This window comes from Thunnus thynnus, chromosome 13 (assembly GCF_963924715.1).
Source record: "Thunnus thynnus chromosome 13, fThuThy2.1, whole genome shotgun sequence".
Taxonomy (NCBI): Eukaryota; Metazoa; Chordata; class Actinopteri; order Scombriformes; family Scombridae; genus Thunnus; species Thunnus thynnus.
The window spans coordinates 7183094-7205711 of record NC_089529.1 but is presented as its reverse complement, the minus strand read 5'-3'; the positions used below and the strand labels follow the sequence as shown (position 1 = coordinate 7205711).

The 22618-nt window shown below is 40.3% G+C and overlaps 2 protein-coding genes and 1 long non-coding RNA gene across 5 annotated transcripts in view; 2 read left to right on the top strand and 1 right to left on the bottom strand.

The window, feature by feature from the left end:
- The first annotated feature begins 2671 nt into the window (after window positions 1-2671).
- On the top strand, window positions 2672-4542 carry LOC137195306 (uncharacterized). 2 transcript variants are annotated; one of them, XR_010931104.1, is made up of 3 exons: window positions 2672-3274; window positions 3639-3704; window positions 3813-4542. It is a non-coding gene; the product is annotated as an uncharacterized lncRNA (long non-coding RNA). The 2 variants fall into 2 exon arrangements; XR_010931103.1 differs by lacking the exon at window positions 2672-3274 and having other exon boundaries at window positions 3281-3704.
- Window positions 4543-5710: 1168 nt separating this feature from the next.
- timm22 (translocase of inner mitochondrial membrane 22 homolog (yeast)) lies at window positions 5711-8588 on the bottom strand. The gene is made up of 4 exons (XM_067607554.1): window positions 8302-8588; window positions 7450-7646; window positions 6357-6429; window positions 5711-6261 (listed from the first exon to the last, which is right to left on the bottom strand). Exons 1-4 carry the CDS (start codon window positions 8552-8554, stop codon window positions 6185-6187), a joined length of 600 nt encoding a protein of 199 aa, XP_067463655.1. The 5' UTR covers window positions 8555-8588; the 3' UTR covers window positions 5711-6184.
- A 573-nt stretch (window positions 8589-9161) lies between these two features.
- specc1 (sperm antigen with calponin homology and coiled-coil domains 1) overlaps window positions 9162-22618 on the top strand; it is an 83178-nt gene continuing 69721 nt past the window's right edge. The window contains exon 1 of one of the 2 annotated variants that reach the window (XM_067607544.1): window positions 9162-9272. The gene's annotated coding sequence lies outside the window, so the exon portion shown is untranslated. Of the gene's footprint in view, window positions 9273-21870; window positions 21944-22618 lie in introns of those variants that run through there. The other variant, XM_067607545.1, reaches the window with a different exon arrangement.

The following is a 22618-nucleotide window of genomic DNA, read 5'->3' as shown; positions in this document are numbered from 1 at the left end:
CTCGTCAAGCGAGGATGCTGGATATGACAGTCTGTCCGAAGATGAAGAGGAATTAGAAGACGACCACATCAGATGTCGCTCTCCTCTCGTCCAGCAGCTCTCACCAGAGAACATTTGGCAGCGTTGGAGAGAAGCTTATCCTCCTGTTCCTACTGGTCCTCCTGTTCCTGCTGGTCCTCCTGTTCCTGTTGCTGCTCCTGTTGTTGTTCCTCAGCAGCTGACTGCCAGGCGTCCACCGGTACCTGTTCGGCACCGCAAGCCCCGAGGAGCTTCAGCATCCCAACGGCCTGAAGAGTCTACTCCTTCAACCCCCAGCCTCAGCTCGTCCATGAAGAGGAGCAGGGAAGACAGCCACTGGGAGAGGGTGACTGCTAAGCGGCCAAGGTGGAACTGTGAGGAGAGAACGGACAACTCAGCTCCCTCAACTTCAGACCACAGCTCTTCTACAAACAGCAGCTGGGACGAGAGCTACAGAGACTCACTACTTTTATTCTCCAGCCTCAGCTTGTACACGAAGAAGAGCAGGGGAGACAGTGACTCGGAGGAGGTGACTGCTAAGCGCCTGAAGAGGGACTGTGAGGAAAGAACTGACAACTCAGCTCCCCCAACGTCAGACCTCAGCTCCTCTCCAAACAGCAGCAGGGACGAGAGCTTCTACACGAAGAGGAGCAGGGGAGACAACGACTCAGAGGAGGTGACTGCTAAGCGCCTGAAGAGGGACTGTGAGGAAAGACCTGACAACTCCGCTCCCCCAACGTCAGACCTCAGCTCCTCTCCAAACAGCAGCAGGGACGAGAGCTACGGATACGCAGAGCCCTCAACTTCAAGCGGCATCTCCTTATCTACAAACAGGCCATTCAGGGAGCGTCATTTTGGGATCCCGTTGTGGGCTTATGACAGCGACTCAGACTAGGACTGCCAGCCTTGTACACTGCAGGAAGCAGGTTCAGAAAACTGTAAATACTTTGCATCTGGCAGAGCTGCCGATGCCCAGCCTTTGCGTCTGGCCGGGCTGATGAAGCCCTGAGTAGCGTCTTGCACCGGGGTCTTTTTGTATATAACTAGTAGCTGGATTGTCCCTCTTTAACCTTGAGGACTGGCCTTTGCGTCTGGCGGGGCTGATGAAGCCCTGAGTAGCTTCTTGCTGTATATAACTAGTAGCTGGATTGTCCCTCTTTAACATTGAGGACTGGCCTTTGCGTCTTGCGGGGCTGGTGAAGCCCTGAGTAGCGTCTTGCACCGGGGTCTTTTTGTATATAACTAGTAGCTGGATTGTCCCTCTTTAACATTGAGGACTGGCCTTTGCGTCTTGCAGGGCTAGTGTGGCCCTGAGTAGCGTCTTGCACCGGGGTCTTTTTGTATATAACCGGTAGCTGGATTGTCCCTCTTTAACCTTGAGGACTGGCCTTTGCGTCTTGCGGGGCTGGTGAAGCCCTGAGTAGCGTCTTGCACCGGGGTCTTTTTGTACATAACTGGTAGCTGGATTGTCCCTCTTTAACATTGAGGACTGGCCTTTGCGTCTTGCGGGGCTGGTGAAGCCCTGAGTAGCGTCTTGCACCGGGGTCTTTGTGTACATAACTGGTAGCTGGATTGTCCCTTCTTAACCTTGAGGACTGGCCTTTGCGTCTTGCGGGGCTGGTGAAGCCCTGAGTAGCGTCTTGCACCGGGGTCTTTGTGTACATAACTGGTAGCTGGATTGTCCTTCTTTAACATTGAGGACTGGCCTTTGCGTCTGGCGGGGCTGGAAACACCATCTTGCACCAGGACTTTTTTAATCCATTGATACAATTTTCCTTTTGAATAATAATTTCCTTTAATAATAATTAATAGGACACTTAAATGCATACACACACTGATGGCAGCGAGTGACCATGCAAGACACTGACATAACCATCTGGTTCAGTGTCTTGCTCAAGGACACATCCACATGTAGACATCAAACCATCAACTCTGCAGTTAGTTGAAGACCACTCAAACTCCTGAGCCACAGCTGCCCACACTTAACTATTCATCTGGTCCTGCAGGGAAACACTTTCAAGCTCCTTCATGTTGGATGGATACGAGGTACATCTGAGGTATCTCAGTCATGAAATACTTCAACGCCTGCCTGTGAAGGAATTCTAAGCACCTCTAACCAGGACCAGACCCTGTGGCAGACCCACTGGAGGGATTACTTACAGTATCCCATCTAGTCTGGCTATGTTAGCCTGGGGTTTACTGGCTTGATGCAGATAGAGGGAGCCAGGGACTGAAGAAAACGACCCTGTAATTAATGGAGGAACGCTTTAGCACACAAGCTATTGTCCAGGATATAATGTGGAAGAAAAGTTAAGTATGAACATCCGACTTGCAAAGAATGTTAACTACTGTAGGCTCTGTAAACAATTACAATATGGCTGTTTCATATCACTTATTTAATAATTCAAAGATCATTTATTACTTTTCTTACTCTGTTTTTTTCATACTGAGCTTTAGGTGTCTACACCAGAGGTAAGTTAATAATTAATGACAATAATAACAACATTAAAATTCCTGCAAGTTTTAATATCACTTAATGATAATCCAAAGATTATTTCTTTCACTCACTCTGCTGCAGTTTGATGTGTTTTGTAAGGTATAGGTGGCTGTGTAAATAATAGTGATAGTGATTATTTATCTTACTCACTCTTGTATTTTGATTCTTTTTTTCAGAAGACCCAGTGAGTTCAACAGTCGAGAGGATGAGGAGGACCGTCCCAACCCGACCTGCACAGAGGAAGTTGTCACTATTTGCTTCTTCTGTGCTGGTGGGTTTGGGAAGCTCCTCACACACACACAGATGTTTTTCTCCAGCTGTGGATGGTCACACCAGAAGAAGCTAAGTTCAAACTTAATGACAACATTAACAAACATGTTCTGCACGTTTTATTTTGATTTATTTAACAGTTCAAGGATTATTTATCTCACTTAATCTGTTGTACTGTTGTACTTTTCTCTAGTTGTAGATGATTATACCAGCTGTAAATTAATACTTAACAAGACAAAAAAACTGTCATGCAAGTCTTAATATCACTTATTTATAAAGTCAGGGATTATTTATCTTACTCACTCTTGTATTTTGATTTTTTTTTCAGAAGAAGAAGAGTTCAACAGTCAAGAGGATGAGGAGGACCGTCCCATCCCAACCTGCACAGAGGTTGTCACTATTTGCTTCTTCTGTGCTGGTGGGTTTGGGAAGCTCCTCACACACACATAGATGTTTTTCTCCAGCTGTGGATGGTCACACCAGATGAAGGTGAGTCAAAGCTTAACAATGTTAACAAAAGTCTTAAGGCAAGGCTTAATACCACTAACCAATAATCCAAAGATTATTATTTTTATTATTATTTTACTCACTCTGTTGCACTTTCATGATTTTTAGTAAAAATCATCAAGTCAACAAATTGGTGAGTGGTATCTTGTATGTTAAAAATATTTATGTGGCAGCAGCTCCTTATGTGTGTGATCAGGAGAAGGAGAAGTTTTTCATACTCTGTTCTACATTCTTCGTACTCCGGAGGCTTGTCTTAATCACTGGATTGCACCTCTGACAGAGCAGATGGCTCTAACATGTTGGTGTATCAAGTGTTCACCATAGATGATGTTTTTTGTCGTGACAGGTGGAGCTGTGGAGGCTGGAGCACTTCCCACTGATGACCACTGGACAAACTAGAGAGCAGTAGTAAGTAAGTAATCCCCTCACTAAAACTAGAGAGGCAGCAACAATGACATAAAGTGATGATAACTAAAGTTAATTTTACAAATGCTGATGATATTCATTATAATATTATTAGACTCAAATGTCCAGACCTACAAGCAGCTGAGAGCAGACGTCAACCAACCAATCATCCCATGAAGACCCAGAACCACAGCAGACCTCTGAACCAGTCCCAGCACCCTGCTTCCCAAACAACACCCCCCCCTCCTCTCTCCTCTCCCACCCTCCTTCCTCCTCTTTCTCCCCTCCACTGCCTCCAGCTGCCTCCTCATCAGCCAAGAGGATGAGGAGGACCATCCCGATTCCACCTGCACAGAGGAAGCTGTCACCATCTGCTTCTTCTGTGCTGATGGGTCTAGGAAGCTCCTCACACACACACACACACACACACACACACACACACACACACACACACACACACAGTGTTTTTAGGGCCTTGGCTTTGTCACATTAAATACAGCATATTACTGTAATACAATGCAACACATTAAGACAAACTTTCTAAATATTTCTTTATAATATTCAAAAATATGGTCATATTTAAACTTTTAACTGTGATTTTGATACTTTAGTAAATATGAAGTATGTATAATGTTTAATACACAGCACAAATATTACATGTTGATATTAAAAAATGCTGTAATACTGATCAGGATATGAACTTTGTCCATATCACCACACATAATTTAAGTGTTTATTAGTGATAATAGATCATACATTCATTCCTATTGTTCATATGTGTCACAATGTTTTACAGTTTGACTGATTTGTTGTTGAATTCAATAAAATCATCACGTGTGAAATGATACTGTGTTCTGTGAGGTTCTTTACCCTCAGTGATGTTAAAGTCACATAAAGCCTCTTAAATACTGAATCAGCTGCAGGTGTCATAATATTTGTTGGAGTCTGTTTCAACCAGCAGCTTTACTGAGATGTTATGATAAGTGTCACAGAGAACAATAGATATATGAATCTCTTGGTGCATCATTGCTGATCAGCCCAGAGAAGCTTTCATCTACAATAAACAATAGACACATTCTCTTTTTCTCCATTAGTCAACTGGCAAATATTTGATTATGTTTTAAAATGACTATAAATGAACACTCCAACACTTAATGTTCAAACATAAAATATGTATTTACATATTTTTGACAGTTAATATTAAACATCTGAACACCCATCAGGTGTTAATCAGATTTTTTGTTGTGGTACCTGCCACTTAAAACGGCTACATTATTCACCAGTAAACACCAAACTGATATTTGACCACCTCTGTGTGGTTTAATGGTTTACTACAAGATGTGCTGTAGTTGTTTTTGTTAAATAAATTCACATCTTGCATTCTGAGGTACATACATTCAAAATGAAGTCATGTTTTTAGCACCTTGGATAAAAGTGTCCTCCAAAAGTTAAACAATTATAGCAGTAATGCTCTCTGAAGTGAAAACCTTTTCAGTATTTCTGATATTAATAAGCTGATATGTGTTGTTTTTGTTTGTTTTGTGTTGTGTTGTGTTTGCTTGTTTTTGTAGATAATTAATAGCCTGAGCTATTTGTCAAAGTTGTTAAACAAATGTCTTGCCAAAGATTGACATGTTACCAATACTGTAACTACTTTTAACTACTTGTAAATAAAAAAAAAAAAATCCCATGGCCTAATGCTTTGGACAAAATATGTAATTTTGTTTAGGTTCTACTGATAATTTATAACTCCATCTGCCCCAAATTTATGCAGCTCTGTGAAGGATCTGTTGGTCTTCCTGAGGTAAAGCCTAGGACTGTAGTCCAGCTGCCTCTCCTGGTGGAAACCTGTAAGTCTGAACTCTGTGTGAAATCTGTATGACACACATCATGATACAAGAAAAAGCCTGGAATAAAAGCAACATATTTACATAGATTGACTGTTATTAAAAGGGAATCAACAGTTCTGTGATTACGGACACTTGTAAACCCAATCAAGAATTACTGCACAAGTTAATAAAACAGTTTTATTATAAATAATCCTAATGTGGATTAGTTACTGACTCATCATACCAGTGTTCTACAACAAGAACAGAGTTATATATGACTCTGATCTGATGCCGTCATGATTCAGAGTGAAGGTGTCTCGTGTTCAACATTTTCATCTCATTACACCTTCGGTACAGAAGCAGACCCACCCTGCTCCGTTTCTGGATATTCTCCACATGAAGTTGCTTTGTTTGGTCAAACTGTCCATATGATAATAAGTAATGAGACACTGGAAAACACAGATAGGTTTTTTTTCAGCGTCACTTAACACCACTGTACACAAACAGGAACCTGTCACTTCCACCAAATACTTTCACAGCAGGCCTCCATGTGCAGACAAATATTCTCAGGGTTGGATTTCTCACACAGTGAGTCTTCACTGGCTTGTCCAGATGTGCAACGATTAAATTCTTGTCCATAGAGCAACTCTTCAGTGGTTCACCGCAGATAATATTCAATGGCAGCGGAGAATGCAGCAAAGCCTCCACATCCCAGCACCCCGGCCTTCAGACCAGCTACAGAACAGAAAAAGAATCCGTGTGAGGACGTCAGGAATAAATCACTTTCAACTGAAAACATAAAAATAAATGTACCAGGTTTGGTTACATACCACGAAATCCAATGGCTCCTCCAGTTACACAACCGCTGTACACTGCGTTCTTCCAGTCAGATTTGCCTCTGTGCTGCAAATGAAAAACAGAAGTTGATGATGAGTGTATTTGTGTGTGAGAGCTGTAGAGAGCAAATTAAACTGATCAGAGGAGATGCCAGGGAACACTGAGGGGATTTCTATATCTGAACTGTAATAATTTGGGTCAGAGTTGTTTTTTAAAAATTTTGCACAAAAAAAACCCCCAAAACAAAAAACAGTTTAGCACCAGAGGGCGCTACCACACCACTCTGAGGAGGTTCAAAGAGCAGAACAGATCTACCATGTGTTTGACATTCATCAGGGGATATTTGAATGGTTTTACAATAACAAGATGTGGATGAGTAATTCCTCAAATAGCTGGAATCGCTTTATAATTTCTGTCCAAGCTCCATCATGGATCTGTTGAAGCAAGGCTATGAAGAATATATGAAGCCTTTTTAGCTTATCCCTGTCCATTTTTTACAGCATGAAAGCAGGTACGCTCTCCAGTCAGTCTGGACACACAAGAAATGACACAAGTTAACTACTCACTCATCTTTCAACCTGAAACTAATGTTCCTCTTTGTTGATGTGTTTTCTATTTGTCATCATGATTTTCCATATTGTTCTCGTCGATGTATTCTGCTGTGTTTTATAATGATACTCCTGAAATTTGACCATAGGTTGCATATTTGTTCTTTTTGAAGCTGTTAGTAGTCTCATGTTACTTTCAAAACTCTTGTCACATGTCAGCCACCCTTGTAGCAGTGTTTATAACTGTGCTTAAGATACTTCAATGTTTAAATCCATCTTCACAAAGTGTTTATATTTATTTCTTTGTTTCTTCCCTGTCTTGCTTCACATAGGGACATACTGAAATCCTCTTTACTCAACTACTCAGGAGCTGAGTGATGTGAAGTATCATATTCACATAATAATGCTGTTTTGTTTATAGGATTCTAGTGAAAGTCTTTAGTTTCAGCCACGTTTATGAAGCCATATGGTTCTGTCCAACATCAGTATGTCAACGCACCAGTACCCACACATAATGAAGAGACCTACTGTGACCTACTGATTCTATGATGCACTCTGTGCAGGAGAACATGGCGCCCACAATGGCAAAGTTCTTGGCGTACGACATCCCCCTCTGGCCCATGTCTTTCAGGACTTCTCGTGCTGTTGGAGTTCTCAGAGGATCTTTGGGATCGAACCCAACATTGGTATCGATGCCCGCTGTGAAAACACCAAAAGCTCCTCCGAGGACGAAACCTGTGACAAAACAAACACCAGACATGAGGTTTTAAACAGTAAATCACAACAATATTAGGGAATGAAGTAAAAGACACAATCTGTTGTGCTTATTCTCCTCTGATTGGAGAAAATGGCTGTCTGACTGACTGATCATGTTTCTGTAATGGACAGGAATCTTTATGGTGGGGTTACAACTAATAATTATGTTCAGTATCGATTAATCTGTAAATTATCTCTCTTGATTCACTGATAAAATTGATAATATGTAAGATAATACTGAGAAAGATAACACATTAGTGAAGCCCAAGGTGTCATCTTCAAATTGTAGTTTGGTATGTTTGCTTTAAATATGAATTAAACCTTGAATAGATTATCAGACAGTTGCAGATGAATTTTCTGTAGATCAACTAATCATTTCAGGTCTGCATTATGGAAAACACATGACACAAACCCCAATGCCAGTGTCCTCCTAAAATCCTCATCCACATACAGAAAAACTGACACCACATATTAAGAGATTTGTTTCTAACTGCCTGTCAGCTGAAGCCAGACACACACACACACACACACACACACACACACACACACACACACACACACACACACACACAAAGACACTGAGCACTTTAATAATAATAATAATAAATAATAATATAAAAATTGTGGTGCTGACCTCCCACACAGGCCAGGACAGACTTGAAGGCGCAGCTCTCCATCCCCCTTTCGATCATCTTCTGCTCTTCACTTTTAGGAGGCACCGGCAGTCCCCCCATCACGGTGGGATTAAGATCCTTTACGGTCCTCTTGTCCCCGATAAGATGGTCCAGAATCATACTGTACTGAATCGGTGGGCTGCCCATGCTCGCCGAAGTTGGACCTTGCGAGTCGGAGACAGCAGCGTTTGCAGCACCCGTGGAGTCGGCCATGTTTCTCAATGACAGTCCTTTAGGTAAATGTAGTCAAAGACGAGCGGGAGCAGATTCTGCACATTTGTAACGTCTTATATTGAGAACGGAAAATAATGGCAACACAATCAAAATTATATATACTCATATATTCAAAGGAACAAACAGAATCATGTAGATATACTTTTTTCTAAGCTCTTTCAAATTCTTTTATCATGTCATCACTAGACTTATTTAAATTCGTGTCAGCACATTCGACACAAAGTCAACCTGCAAATATGACCTTACCAGCAGCCCGGCAATAACTCCTAACTTCATATGAGTCATAATGTTTTCGTTGAACATGTACGGTCATTTTGGAGGCTGTGGATTGTGGTGCTATTGAATTGTGGTTAAAAAAAATTGTCTAGAAAAAAGTGCAGACAAACTATTATCAATATGATAATATTATGGTTTTAATAAACTATTTAAATATTGTACATTTAAATATGACATTTAATATTAACACGGACATTTGGCCACATTTTATCTACCTTTTTCATTTCACTTCCTACCAACCAATAGAAAGACTACATTTCCCAGAAATCTACCGGAGCACTGCGCCAAACTCTCTTCACGCGCTCCACCTACCGGCTCGAGCGCAGGCCGGTGGTGACACTTTGATGACTCGTGTGTATGAGGCGGCGGCAGCAGCAGCATCCTGGCCAAACAACAGCAGTACCGCCGCAATACTGAACAGGTGAGATGAAGCTACTGGCTTATACTCGTTTATTTCTGACCTTATACGGTGTTTTCTTCTTCTTATCGCCAATGTGTTGAGTTTAAATGTGTAAACTTTACCGTTAACGCTTTTCTGTAGTCGGTGGAAATGAAAGAAGCTGTCAGAGTCGCTCGGGATCAGTTGGTTTGGCCAGTTTACAGCAACGGCAAACAGACTTTTATGACAGCTTGTTCATTAACAGCATTGACAGTAGATGTCTCTATTTCTTTAATTTAATGACTAACGTTAATTCATTCTGAAGCAGACGTGTCATTCCTGATAACGTCTGCTATTAAAATTAGGCAGAGGACATGTTTTCGCGCTAATTTAACGTCTCATTGTATGACTGTAACGTTAGGCAACAGAAATCCGAATAGTATTTTACATTGCTTCAGACTGTCATCCTGGATTTTTCAGTTTACTTGCTAATGTTGCACCATGCGTAGTCGTGAGTTCAACAGGATTCTTGTTTGTCCAATACTCCCCATCTGCACTGTAAAACAAACAAACAAAAAAAACAACCTTGTCTTGGCTCACTTTTCATTCGACCATAGTTAGAAGTAATAGTCTTTATACAATGATAATGTTATCATGGCAGTGGTGGTAATGTTTTCCCTGACACCTCTGCATGTGCTGCTGTGTGGAGGGACATGTCAGTGAGGAGACTGCAGCTTAAACTCAGCCAGGGCTTTGGCCAGGATTTTAGCAAAACTGATGTCCCCTCAACGTCCCCCTACCACCCTCAGATATTTTTTTTTATTATAACCAACCCATATGTATATATATATATATGTCAACTGTTCAGTTATTTTTTGTAAATCTTATATCCCAACATAAAGGTCTAAATGCTGTTTCAAAGCTTTCTCCACGCTGCCAGGAATAAAATTATGGGGGAGAAATGCTGTGGCCTTTATTTATTATTTTGTTGGCCTAAAAGTATAGTTAAATATAAACGTACTGAGTCTAAAAATGTTGGAAGCAGCTTATATAATAGCCACCGTGTGTTAAGTCCCCTCAGATTGCTAAAATGCCCTTATTCTCCCCCAAAATAAAGAGGACTTGATTTCAGTGTACTCAGTGGAAGGTAAGACTCTGCGCATTGCAAATATTTTGTTTTGGGATGAAAGGTTTCCTCTTGGATTTGTATGTACAGTAGTTGGACCCTGTTTAGCACCTGCTTCTTTCATAACATTCTCACACTTTCCCTCCTGACGTAAAGCTGAGAATGTACTGGCAGATCAAGATGAATTTACAAAATTAGCCATACTGCTGAGGTTTCCCTGTGTTTTATGTAAATAACACATTTTGTTGCCAATGGCAAGTTGCCTTTGGAACCGCTTAAGTTCACTGCAGGCGTTTTTTCTTCACATGATCAGCCAGCCATTTGTTCCTCATTAGATCAGTGCCATGTGAAGCAGTCAAACAAGGCTTTGTTGTGTTTAGTGTAGTCATCGGTGAAAGTTTGCTGTTTATGTCTTTAATAGGTCCTTAAATGCTTCATTATGGCCAACTATCCTGTGCTAAGCTACTGTGTGTTATTCTGTTCTTGCCACGTAACATTTGCTTGTTAACTACATTACCAAAGTGTTCCAGAAACACCAGATCACTGTTTAAAATAGTGATGGTAGAATAATAAACCTTTGCTATTTTGGTCATGGTTTGTGGTGAAGCATAATTGGACATCTCAATAATAACAAAAGGTTAAGTTAAGTTAAGTTGTAATATGTCCTAATTGCAGAGTTTAAGTTGCAGTCTTATGTTTATAGAATAGGCCAGCCATGCAGTGGAACATGCATGTGTCCTTTGGGAGGAACCAAATAGGCAACAAATGACAGCTTTCACTTTCTTCTGTTCCTTTTGATAATACCAGTAGAAAATAGGGTTCAAATATGAGCAGGGCACCAGTCATTTATGATGCAGTCAATGTGAAGGATGTTTGTAGGTAATTACAGCGTTTGTTTTTCTCATGGTTAACCATCCAAAAAAGGGAAATAGTTGGAAGTCTGGTTTTTGGCTGCTGGGCTGGACAAGCTGGGCTAGACAAAAAAAAAAGCACTCAGACCAAGGGAGGCCACGCTTGTGTCCATGTAATGATGCGCAGTCAGACTATAGCACTGAGTAAAGTGGATAATCAAGTTTTTTAACCTTTGACATAAAATCTAATTTACTGATGGATGTAGCGTGACGAGGCTCCTGTCCTTTCTGTGTCTACGATGTGTATCGTTTATGAGTGTTTGTATCTCAGAAAATCACATGAAGACATCAACGAAATTGCAAATTTTCAGTTTGTCTAAGTCTTAAGTTTATTATTGATTTACTGACTTTGTGTTTGTCATTTATAGAGACACTGGTGTCTCTTACCTGGACCTGATACTCAGCATGTCCTTTTAGAGCCTGCAGCAGTGAACCTCCTGCATTTTTTCTATTTTAAAGATATGTTTTAGGGCATTTTTTTGCTTTTACTCGACAGTGGAGAAGTAGACAGGAAACAAGGGGGAGAGAGATGGGCACGACATGCAACAAAGGTCCCCAGGTGGATTCAAACCGGGGATGTTGTGGTTATGTGGCATGCACTGTAACCATTCAGCAACCACAGTGCTCCTGCCTTTTTTCTATAGCTGCTCTCATCCTCTGTTCAACGCATTATCCACTGTCCTTGTCATTGGCTATTTATAGCTAGGGGTTATGTGAGGAGCACCCATGGCCAGTTGTACAGCGGTGGTATGGCTTATTTTGTGAGATGGAAAATCATGCCTGGCGATCTCCTTCACTGCTCTGCTTAACGGGATGTGATTGTGTGACGTTCTAAAGGGAATTCAAGGTCTCCTCTCAGTGCTGCGCTTGCCCCACACGCTCAGGAATATCTCCTACCAGTGCTGGTGTCCTGGATTCACTTTTGTTAACGACACACTCAGGGACTGTGAGAAGAAAATTAGCAGCTGTACTGGAGTCCTTCATCCACATGCTGTAACTGACATATGTATGAAATGAGTCAGGATGAAGGTGGGGTAACAACATTTGGAGTGACCTTGTCCAGCTGTGGTAAGAAGGTTGAAAGGCAGATACAGCGGTGATGAAGTCCTCTATACTGTTCTTCATATGCTCTGTGTGATCGCTCTCTACGGAGGGAGATACCATCATAATGATGACCTTTGACTCAATATAACTCACACCAGGATATCAATCTGGGTCTCAGGAATGGGGTGAATACACACTTTTCAGAGCTGCAGCACCCCAATATAACCAGCAAGAAATCTGCTTATGAATCTAATACCTGGCCATAGCTCTCTAATTTGTCCAAAAAGTTCTGATTAGGCATTAAAAACTGAAATAATAACTTTGGTTTGTATAAATTCTTACTTTTAAAGAGTATGTACACCCTTGAGTTCAGCAAGGCAATGCCAGTATATTTAAAACAAAAGTGTGTGTGTGCAAAGACATGGCCACATGGTGCCGTGTTTGACAATGGATGGAGGTTGTTGGTTAGGATTTTTAGCAGAGAGGGATTGATAGTTAGTAGAGAGATTGAACATGACTTTCACCAAGTTGAGCTAGCATGGATGGAGACCACAACTGTCCTCTCAGGAGACTTCAGCCACAAGTAGTTATGTAAGGTGGGGTACCCGTCTTTACCAGAACATACAGTACACCACCCCTCTCCCCACAACAATGAGCTGGATGATCACAAAGGCCACCGTGCCAGTTTGAACCCATGAGCAGTCTTCCTGAACTTGATGCTGCAGCTGAACCTGCTCAGTGTTAGCCTATAAAGACCTGTCAGTCAATGTTTAGTCTTTATATATAAACAATGCAGTTTTTCTTGACTTGGAAATGACCTTATCTCTAAACAAACTCAAGACTAGAAAATCAATTTCCTGCTGGCTGATGTAGTGCAGTTTTGGAAGCAGATCAACGAGTGCAGACTGTGTGCTGGTTGTTCATAAAGGGATCAACTTAACAACAATTTCCCTGGCATACTTTATCAGGTAAAGCAATTAGGACCAAGCGTTGAATGCAATGTGCTGCTCAATGGACCAGTGTGTAAGATTTAGTGGCATATAGCGGTGAGGTTGCAGATTGCAACCAGATGAATACCCCTTCCCTCACCTCCTCCTCTTTCAAGTGTGTTGGAGAACCTACAGTGGCTACGTAACTTGCGAAAAACACAAAAGACCCTCTCTAGAGCCAGTGTTTGGTTTGTCTGTTCTGGGCTACTGTAGAAACATGGTGATGCAACATGGCGGGCTCCATGGAAGAGGACCTGCTCCCTATGTAGATATAAAGGGCTCATCTAAGGTATCAAAAACACAATGATTCTTATTTTCAGGTGATTATACACTAATTAAAACACAATTATGAATATGATATTGGATATGAATATTATATTAGAAGATGCAAGTTGTCTTCTTGAAATGAGCTCATGGATTTTCATACTAAGTATTTTTTTAAGAATTAAATGTAAATGGTGTATTGTTTTAAATTGAGTGTTGAACAAATGACATGTATATATGCCCTAGCCTGATTGGTTGTAGATGTGGTATCACTGGGTATAGTTCATGAATCTTGAGCAACACAAGTATCCCGTGGTAATCAGCACAGCAGAATGACCTGAAATCAAGGCAGTAGCCTGTATAGTTTTATACTCTGAGGCCTGTTTGCCAGGACACGTCTTCTGTCTGTTTCTTCTTCTGTAATTAACAGTGTAACCATTCATTTAGCCTTTGTTGCTGTGAATGTTGTCGCTCTTGTTTGTGAAAAGAATAGTTCTCACACTCCTCAGCATGAGGATCTTAGGACTATACTAATATGGTCAGAAACACATTTCTCTCCCTGGTATGACCAGCCAGCTCTCCTTCCCACTCTTGTTAACACACTTTGAGGGAAAGCACTCTGAAAAGAAAAGAGTTGTTATCTGTACCCAAGAGGCGAGGTCTGGTCTGCATACATTTGGAGTGGCACGTCCTTTACTGCAGTGGAGGCTTTAATTGAGGAGATAAGAGGAGATGGACTGATTGGAGCAGGATGAGTACTGCTGTGGCATTCAGTCAGTTGAATAAATACAAGTGGCCCTATTTCTGACAGAATATGAGGTTGCTCAGTACACTGCAGCAGGTTGCAGATATTTTGCATGATATTTTAACAAGATACTTTCTCATTCGCATAGGCACAGAGAGGTCCTAGCCCTCCCGGAGCATTGCCAGGCTGCCTTCCCTCAGTTTTTTCTCCTCAAGCATCATCTACTAAAAGGCCAGTGGAGAAAAATGCATGGCACTGGCACACCATTGTTTTTTTGTCAGAGAGGTGTATGTTAGCTGTGAAGGAGAGTAGCTCCAAGCTTTTTTTTTTCGTTTGGCTCTGTTTTTAGCTCAGGAACGTCCAGGAAACAGACTGCATACTTGACAAGCATCGCAGTCTAACTCGCTGGCTCCAAGGAATTCTACTGTTTCTGTAAATGGGTCATCTGGGTCACGTTTGAGGTAAACCAAAGATATGGTCTTTAAACATGAATATCAGGCTTCTTTTGCCCTCACTGTAGCCTGAGAGCATGAACAGTATCTTGTAGAACTGTGCTGTGCAAGTCAATAATCAGACAGATGATTTAATATTATTGAGTTATCCCATCCAGGTAAACAGGACAAGCGAGTTTACAAGTGTGACGTTAACACGTGCGTGGGGAGAATTGTTAAAATGTTTGCTTGGTAGCTGAAAGATGTCTGGCCTATTGTAATCTCTTCTGGTCTCTCTTCACACAAGTGAAATTGAACACACCCACAGTGCACATCAAATAGCTCTCATGCCACAAGTCTGTGTAGTGCAGGGAATGCTTCTTTTGGGTTGTACAGTAGTTCTGCTGTGTGGCACTAATATTATAATGCCCTATTGTGGAATATCATTGTGCTCTGTTTAGTGGTTGTCTTTTTATTTCCACCCAGTTCTCATGGATCCTATGCTAGTGTTTCTATGGAATCCGCCCACTCACTGTACATGTAGCCAGCCAAGCAGACAGGAAAGCAGCTGAAGTTTCTGCAACGTGGCTGTGACTGACTGTTTCTCAGACAAGAACTTTGACACCATCAGAGCAGGAAGTTTGCCCCTCAGGGGAGCCCGACTCTGAGAAAGATGAAACAGAGGCTCTAGCAGATGAAATATGCATGAAGACTATCTCAGCTCCTACTACTGCAGTGGTTCCTAACCTTTTAGGCTTCTGACCCCCCTTTAAATGTATTTATTTATTTATTTTATTTTTAAGGGACCATGTACAGTGTTAAAAATAAATGTTACCATTTGATGCACTGTACCAGAGTTAGCTTATAGCTAATTGTCATCTACAGTCCCTTCGGCAGGTCACAATTAAAACATACAGTATAACAGCACAATAACAAACTTCAAAGCAAAAAACACACAGGACACATAATAAAAAGTCACGCACAAAAGCACATCACACACACACCCACAATGTCAACTAGAAATGACAAATGTATGCTTGTCAAATTAAAAGCAAGATTATTTGCTTTCATGAGAAGACCATGAGATAAAATGTAGAATCAGTGGTTACAGAGCTGAGTATTTTTTAGCAGACTTTCTAATTTGGTTTTAAATGTGCTGATGGAGCTGCAGCTCTTCAAATATCGTCGGGTAGGGTGTTCCATTGAGTTGTGGCTTTCACATGCTGACTGCCTAAATGCAGTGTGACGAAATGGTACAGTAAAATCTGTTTAAGAGGATATTCTTGAGGATTTTATAGCGTTCACTGAACGAAAATACACAAAGTCACATAATGGAGGAGGGGCCAAACCATTAAAAATTTTATAAACACTAGTGCAGTGCCCGTTCAAAACGTGCCTGTTCGGAACGGGCCAATTGCTTGGCCTCCAGCTGCTACTTCAACACGTAATACGGTTGATGTGAGGTTTTTCTCATTTCAAGTAGCCTTAAATAAGGGCTGCATTTAAAAATAAAATAATATGCATCCGAAAATAAAGTGGATTGATCATATTGGGCTCTTAGATCGTTCCTATTTTCTGTGCCTTCAGGTTGGATTTGAGTGGGTTTGTTTGCTCCAAAGATTTGTGCTTTGTCTGTAGTGGTGCTTCATAATCACCACGGTCTCAGAACATATGAGACAATTGGTTTTGAACTGCCTGTGGAAGTATTTGATCTGTTGTACGTGTGTAACTATGGTCATTGTGTATTGGGCTCTGAGCGCTTCCAAACACGGGTGATCTACGCTCAACAATGTACCTAAATGCCTCTTTCACCTGCCCCCAGTGTGTAATGCAATAGGACATATGGGAAAGGATTGTAGCATGCATAAATATCTTGGCTGCATCCAGAGAGAGACAGTTTCTAATGTGTCTAAAGTATGCCAAGTTGTACTTTATGGTTTTTACCATTTTTTTTAAACATGTTTATTAAAATTAAAATTTGGATCCAATGTCATGGCAAGATATTTAAAATCAGTGACTATGTCAATACTTATATTTTGATGAGAATATCATCGTTATGGGAGTTGTACCATGGTTTTAGAAAAAAACATTTTGTCTTGTCAACATTCAGACTAAGACATGATTGATGAAGCCACTGTGTGATCCTTTCCATTTGGCAGCTGCTAACTCAGCTGTTTTTGCATGTGTGTATACAACAGTGTCATCTGCATATATTTGCAGTTCTACATCATGGTACTGTTGTTGAATCTTTAATATAGAGGCTAAATTATAGGGGACCTAACACTGATCCTTGTGGTACACCCATAGTGCACTTCATGTTACTGGACAGTGCATCACAAACTTTAACACATTGCATCCTATTAGATAAATATGAAGACATCAATGCCAGTGCTCTAGATGAAAAGTTAAATTTATTAAAACGTCATGATTGACTGTATCAAATGCTTTATGTAAATAAAAATACATCACCTCCTTTATCAAGCCTAGATTTAATGTGATCTAGATTTAATATGATCTGTGAGGTGTAAAGTAGCTATTTTGGTGGAAAGATTTTCTCTCGAGCCAAACTGTATGCGATGTGGACCAAAATTGCCTTTGTTAGGAGATTTGTCAATAGTTCAACAACAACTTTCTCTGCAGCCTTTGAGAGTACTGGCAGTACACTTATCTGTTTATAGTTATTGGCTTCATGGTGGTCTCTAGATTTAAAAATAGGAGGGACTCAAGGGACTCACATACAGACTCAAGAAAAAAATGATTAAAGACAGAAACAGTAGAAAGATTATCTTAAATTAGCTCTCCCTGTATTTTGAGCTGAAAATCTCCCAAAAGTTATGGGTCTCTCCCTGTGAGATTATCAATATTTTTCCAGATCAATTTACTATTACCCTTTGACTCATTCGTTATATTAAGATAAGAGCAAGATTTAGCTCATCTCAGCTCTTGATAACTCTGTTCCTCAAACCTTTATAAATCAGCATATCAGTGTCTCTTCCAGATTTCATTATTTTCCTTAGTTCTGCATCTCTTGACTTCATCAGTTTCCACAGATTTTCATTAAAAAAGGGTGGATTATTTTTATTAGATTTTTTCTGCACCCTCACAGTAAATATTTCCCTAACATAGTTCATTCTACAAGTATAATGTGTTACAGCCATACTCCAGATCATCAGAAGATAGTACATCATCCCATTTCAAACTAAGTAATCTCATTGTCAAATCCATCTTGCTAAGCTTTAGGTATGCAATGAAAGATATTTGTCTTAGTAGTTACAGTATTCAGTATCTATTTTTGTCAGTTTACTCCCAAAGAGAGTTAGATTGTGATCAGATAAGCCAGTAATCAAATTATAACTTTTGAATGTTCTTTCTGGTTTGTTAGTAAAGATCTAATTGTGTACTAGAGAGTTATGCAATACTTGTTGATCCATTTACTAATTGTGCTAGGTGGAAGTTCTCTGCAATCGTTTTAAATTGTTTTTCTCTTTAACTTATCCCCCGACTGACATTAAAATCACCCATAAGAATTAATTCTGTGTTGTGGTTACACTTCTGTCTAGTCTAAAATATTGACATCCAGGCACAATAAACACACTAATGGGAGTCGACTGTTTCAGCCACGTTTCAGATATAGAACAAAGTCCAGATTTGAGTCAGACAGTAAACAAATTAGCTGATTGCTCTTTGAAACAATACTTCTGATGTTCAAGTGTCCACCAAATAGTCCCCTCGGTTTCAACTTCGGGTCTGATAAGACTTTTGCATGATCGACAGTTTGAAATGTTTTGGATAGTCTCTGTTTCCTCACCGCAGGGTTCCAGCACACTGCAGCGTTTGCAGCAGATTTTATGAGAGAGACAGTGGGCCTGTTAAGGTCTCCAGAATCCAGCAGCGGTATATTATCCACTAATAGATCGTTATTCCTGGTGTTGACAAAGCTCAGCCTGCAAAGGGAGAAACCAGTCTCAGAAAGTTCATGGTCACTTACCACCACTGGAGAAGCCTCGTCCGCACTTTTGCTGTATTCCTGAAGTAACTAGTCTTGGACTCAGTTGTACATCCCTGGAGAGCAGGAGCAGCATGGACTGGAGACCTGGTATCTTTCCATACGGGGTGGCGTATGGCCACTCCATTGGTCTAGTATGTCGGCCCATCCGTGACATAAGAAAGAGGAATTGATTGTGTAAAAGCTGTTTATGTTTTGGTGAAAACTTTCTGCAGGAGCATTGACTGGCCATGTACCAGTGTTTGTCCCGTGTTTACCCGCCAGGAATGTATGGTGATCCAGCTGATTTCCATAGCACAGGTGATCGGCATTGAGTATTCTGGCCAGACCGACGCACACAGGTAGTGCAACAATAAATAGCAGCAGCAGTGTAATAATCACACCATGAATCACAGCCCAGATCTTCTTACTATTGAAAAATCTTGTAAACTGATTTATATTTGACACAGTCTTTTTACAAGTATGCTTTATGATGAGATGAACGGCCTCCTGGGTGTAATTGGAAATGTGGAGCAGCAACACTTGCCAAGCTGCATCTCCACACTGCCGCCATGTTCCCATTTGTCAAAATAAAGCAAAGTATACCTGGGACCCCTCGTCACACATTGTGATGTCTACCAGTTAAACGAAAGAAGGCTTATTTTGTTTTATTTGAATAACTTTCCACTTGGCTTGAGTAGTTGTCCTATCATCTCACGACCCCTTAGATTAATCCAGCGACCCCTTGTGGTGGGCCAGAACCCCAGGTGGGGAACCACTGTACTACTGTATGCCTGATGAATCCAGGACAGAGTAGTTCTGTGGGAGATAATGTACGGCTGTGACATGGTACAGTTCAATACATCAGTTATTCCTTGTGCAGGGGACAAACAGATCTTACATAAATTTCTTTGAAAGGATTAATTTTGTAGGTGTCCAGGAAGTTAATCATTTCCACATATAGCAGATGTCATCAACAGAAGAACCTTTTTGTGAACAAATATCTTGAGAGGACTGCTAAAATGAATTATAAGACATCAAAGGATTTATTGTCTATAACTTAACTTATAACTGCTTTGTTGGAGTTGGTGTTTGGCTAATTAGTTACCACTGTATAAAGTTACAAATATTGGCTCATAGGCATAAACTGTATTATGAAAGAGAAGAATATATGATTTAATGTTTTAGAAAGTTTAGCTGTTCAATTAGTAATCAGGGCATAAATAGTTTTATTCATGTTATATTAATTGTATAACTTATGTAGATCAAAACCAGATGAAAACTGTGAAATAATTGTGAACTTTTTAATTAACAAAGTGAATATTGTATCAGACATAAAAATGGGGAATGAACATCCCAGCCCCTCCTCTTGGACTTGAACCATCACACTTAATGAGCCAGGATCCCATAGTGAGCACTTATTATTTTGAAAGTTTGGGAACCCCTACTGTACAGGCCCGAAGGCCAAACAACCTATTGATCTATGTCCAGATCAAAGGAAATCATCACCTCAGCACTTTCCTCACTTGCTCTGCTTTTTTTCTCTTCTCTTGAACTAAAAGATGCTGATTTAAGCAGGAGCTCTCATTTTTAGGCTATTTCATATTCAGAGGCTGAGAAGTAGTTTTTATACACTAGAAGGCCTAATGGGGTATGTGCAGTGGTGGAAGAAGTATTCAGATCCTTTACTTTAGAAAAGATACATAAGTATTATCAGCTTGATGTAGTATTGCAGTAAAAGTAGTGGTTTGGTCCTTCTAACTGATATATTATTATGAATGACATCATTAGATTATTAATACTGAAGCATCAGTGTTAGAGCAGCATGTTACTGTTGTAGCTGCTGGAGGTGGAGCTAGTTTGAACTACTTTATATACAGTTAGCTAGTTTAGTCCAGGGGGTCAGGCCCCTCCAAAGGGTCACCAGATAAATCTGAGGGGTTGTGAGATGATTAATGGGAGAGAAAAGAAGAAAAAACAAAGTTCTGATACACAAATCTGTTTTCAGTTTTTGGACATTTACTCTAATCATTGATTTTTGGTGAAATATTGGATCATTTGAACATATATTGAAATGAAAGCATGTGAGAATTTTAGAGGGAAAAATCACTATTTGGTGGAGCTGTTAACAACTCATAGATATCTGAAATGTGACCCCGACTACACACTGCTTTATGTAAGATGTCAAAAGCCAAAAAAGTTGGAAACCACTGGTTTTATCTTTAACAATGTCTTGTATTTTAAAAGCTTGTTATATTATCCACTGTGTCAAATCTTCATCAAATGGAAAAGTACAAGTGCCTCAAAACTGTACTTTTACTTAGTTACATTCCACCACTGGTTGTGTGTGTTAGTGGAGAGTTTAGGGTTATATTATTTAAGAAATGATTCATATAATTAAGATAAAACACTTAGTTTATTAATGGATTAGTCGATTAGACCTAATTGGCAACTATTGTGATAAATAAAAATCCTTTCAGTCAAACTCTAGATCCAGTTCCAGCCTCTCAGTGGTGAGGATTTGTGCCATGTTGTTGACTTATGTGAAAGTAAACTGAATGTTGTTGGGGTCAGGGTTAGCTGGACAGAACAAGCAATTTTATGATAATGATGAAGAAATTGTGATGGCCATTTCTCGCTGTCACATGTCACACATTTGCCTTATTGTTTTGTGCAAAACTAGGCTGCAACAACCCTGATGCTGCTTTTGGGAAGGAGGTTTGCGTCCTGTTGTGCATTAGTTTCAGATCTCCCCAGACGAAAGGGGAACCCAGAGGGAGAGCAGAGACCGTCTCACAGCATGGCATTCATACTAATCCCACACTCTTCCTGTTTCACTTCAACTGAGATAATGACTTTGAGCACACTGCCTCCCTAGATCCAGGTGCTGTACAGATGCTTCAGAGCTACAGATGTGGTCAGGCACTGTTAAAATATTAACACATGCATGTTATAACGCATATTTGCTTGTATCGCTCACTGCAATATCATTGAGTCAACCAATACTCTGATATTGTGTGGCACATGTAGTGAAATGGATCTTGATTATACAGTAAATGTTATATATAGCAACAATAATCTGTTCTGGACCCACTAGCTCAAGTGCAAATGTTGGCCAAATGTTCAGCTGCTGTTATGGTAATGTGATATCAGTAGCAGTTGCAACATATCAATATCCACCATCCGACACCACAGTAAGATCATCTCTGCTTTCGATTGTAAGAAGCTTATTTTCACTTCTCCTGATGATACTCTGTGATTGGTATTCAGCCTGTGTGTTACATTTCATCATAGTTATATAACGTTTTAGTCAAAATTAGACTGAAATAACTAATTCAAGTTTTTCATGTTTAAATCCTCTTGCTGCAGAGCGTCAAGATGGCGAGAATCGGTTTAAGCCCTGCTGCAGCGACAGGGACAAACAACTATTATGATTTTCATGACAGTATTATCAGGGAAAATTGCTTCACTTGTATTTTGACCCGTTTAACTTTGTGTTGTATATTTATTAATCTTTTAATCTTTTCTTCTGTCAAATACTTTTGATATCTGGAAAATGGGGACCCATTCACAGCCAAAAGGCTGTAGTTCCCTGCTTTTTTTAATGGATGTGGCTTTAAATGATGAAAAAAGAGAATTCATATTGAATGTTTATTTTTATGGGGACAAGTACATAGTATGGACCAACGCCACATACCACAGTATTTATAGCCTAAGCTAGTTTGTAATGCCTGTTGCAATGAAAGTCATTGTGCCATTACACATTGAGACCAAATAGTGTGGAGTCAAAACCCCAGTGGTATGTCATAATGCTGAATCCTCAAAAATGCTCTGACCTACACGTGTTTCACAGTCAGAATCACATGATCTAAATTTCTTTCTGCACAAAAACT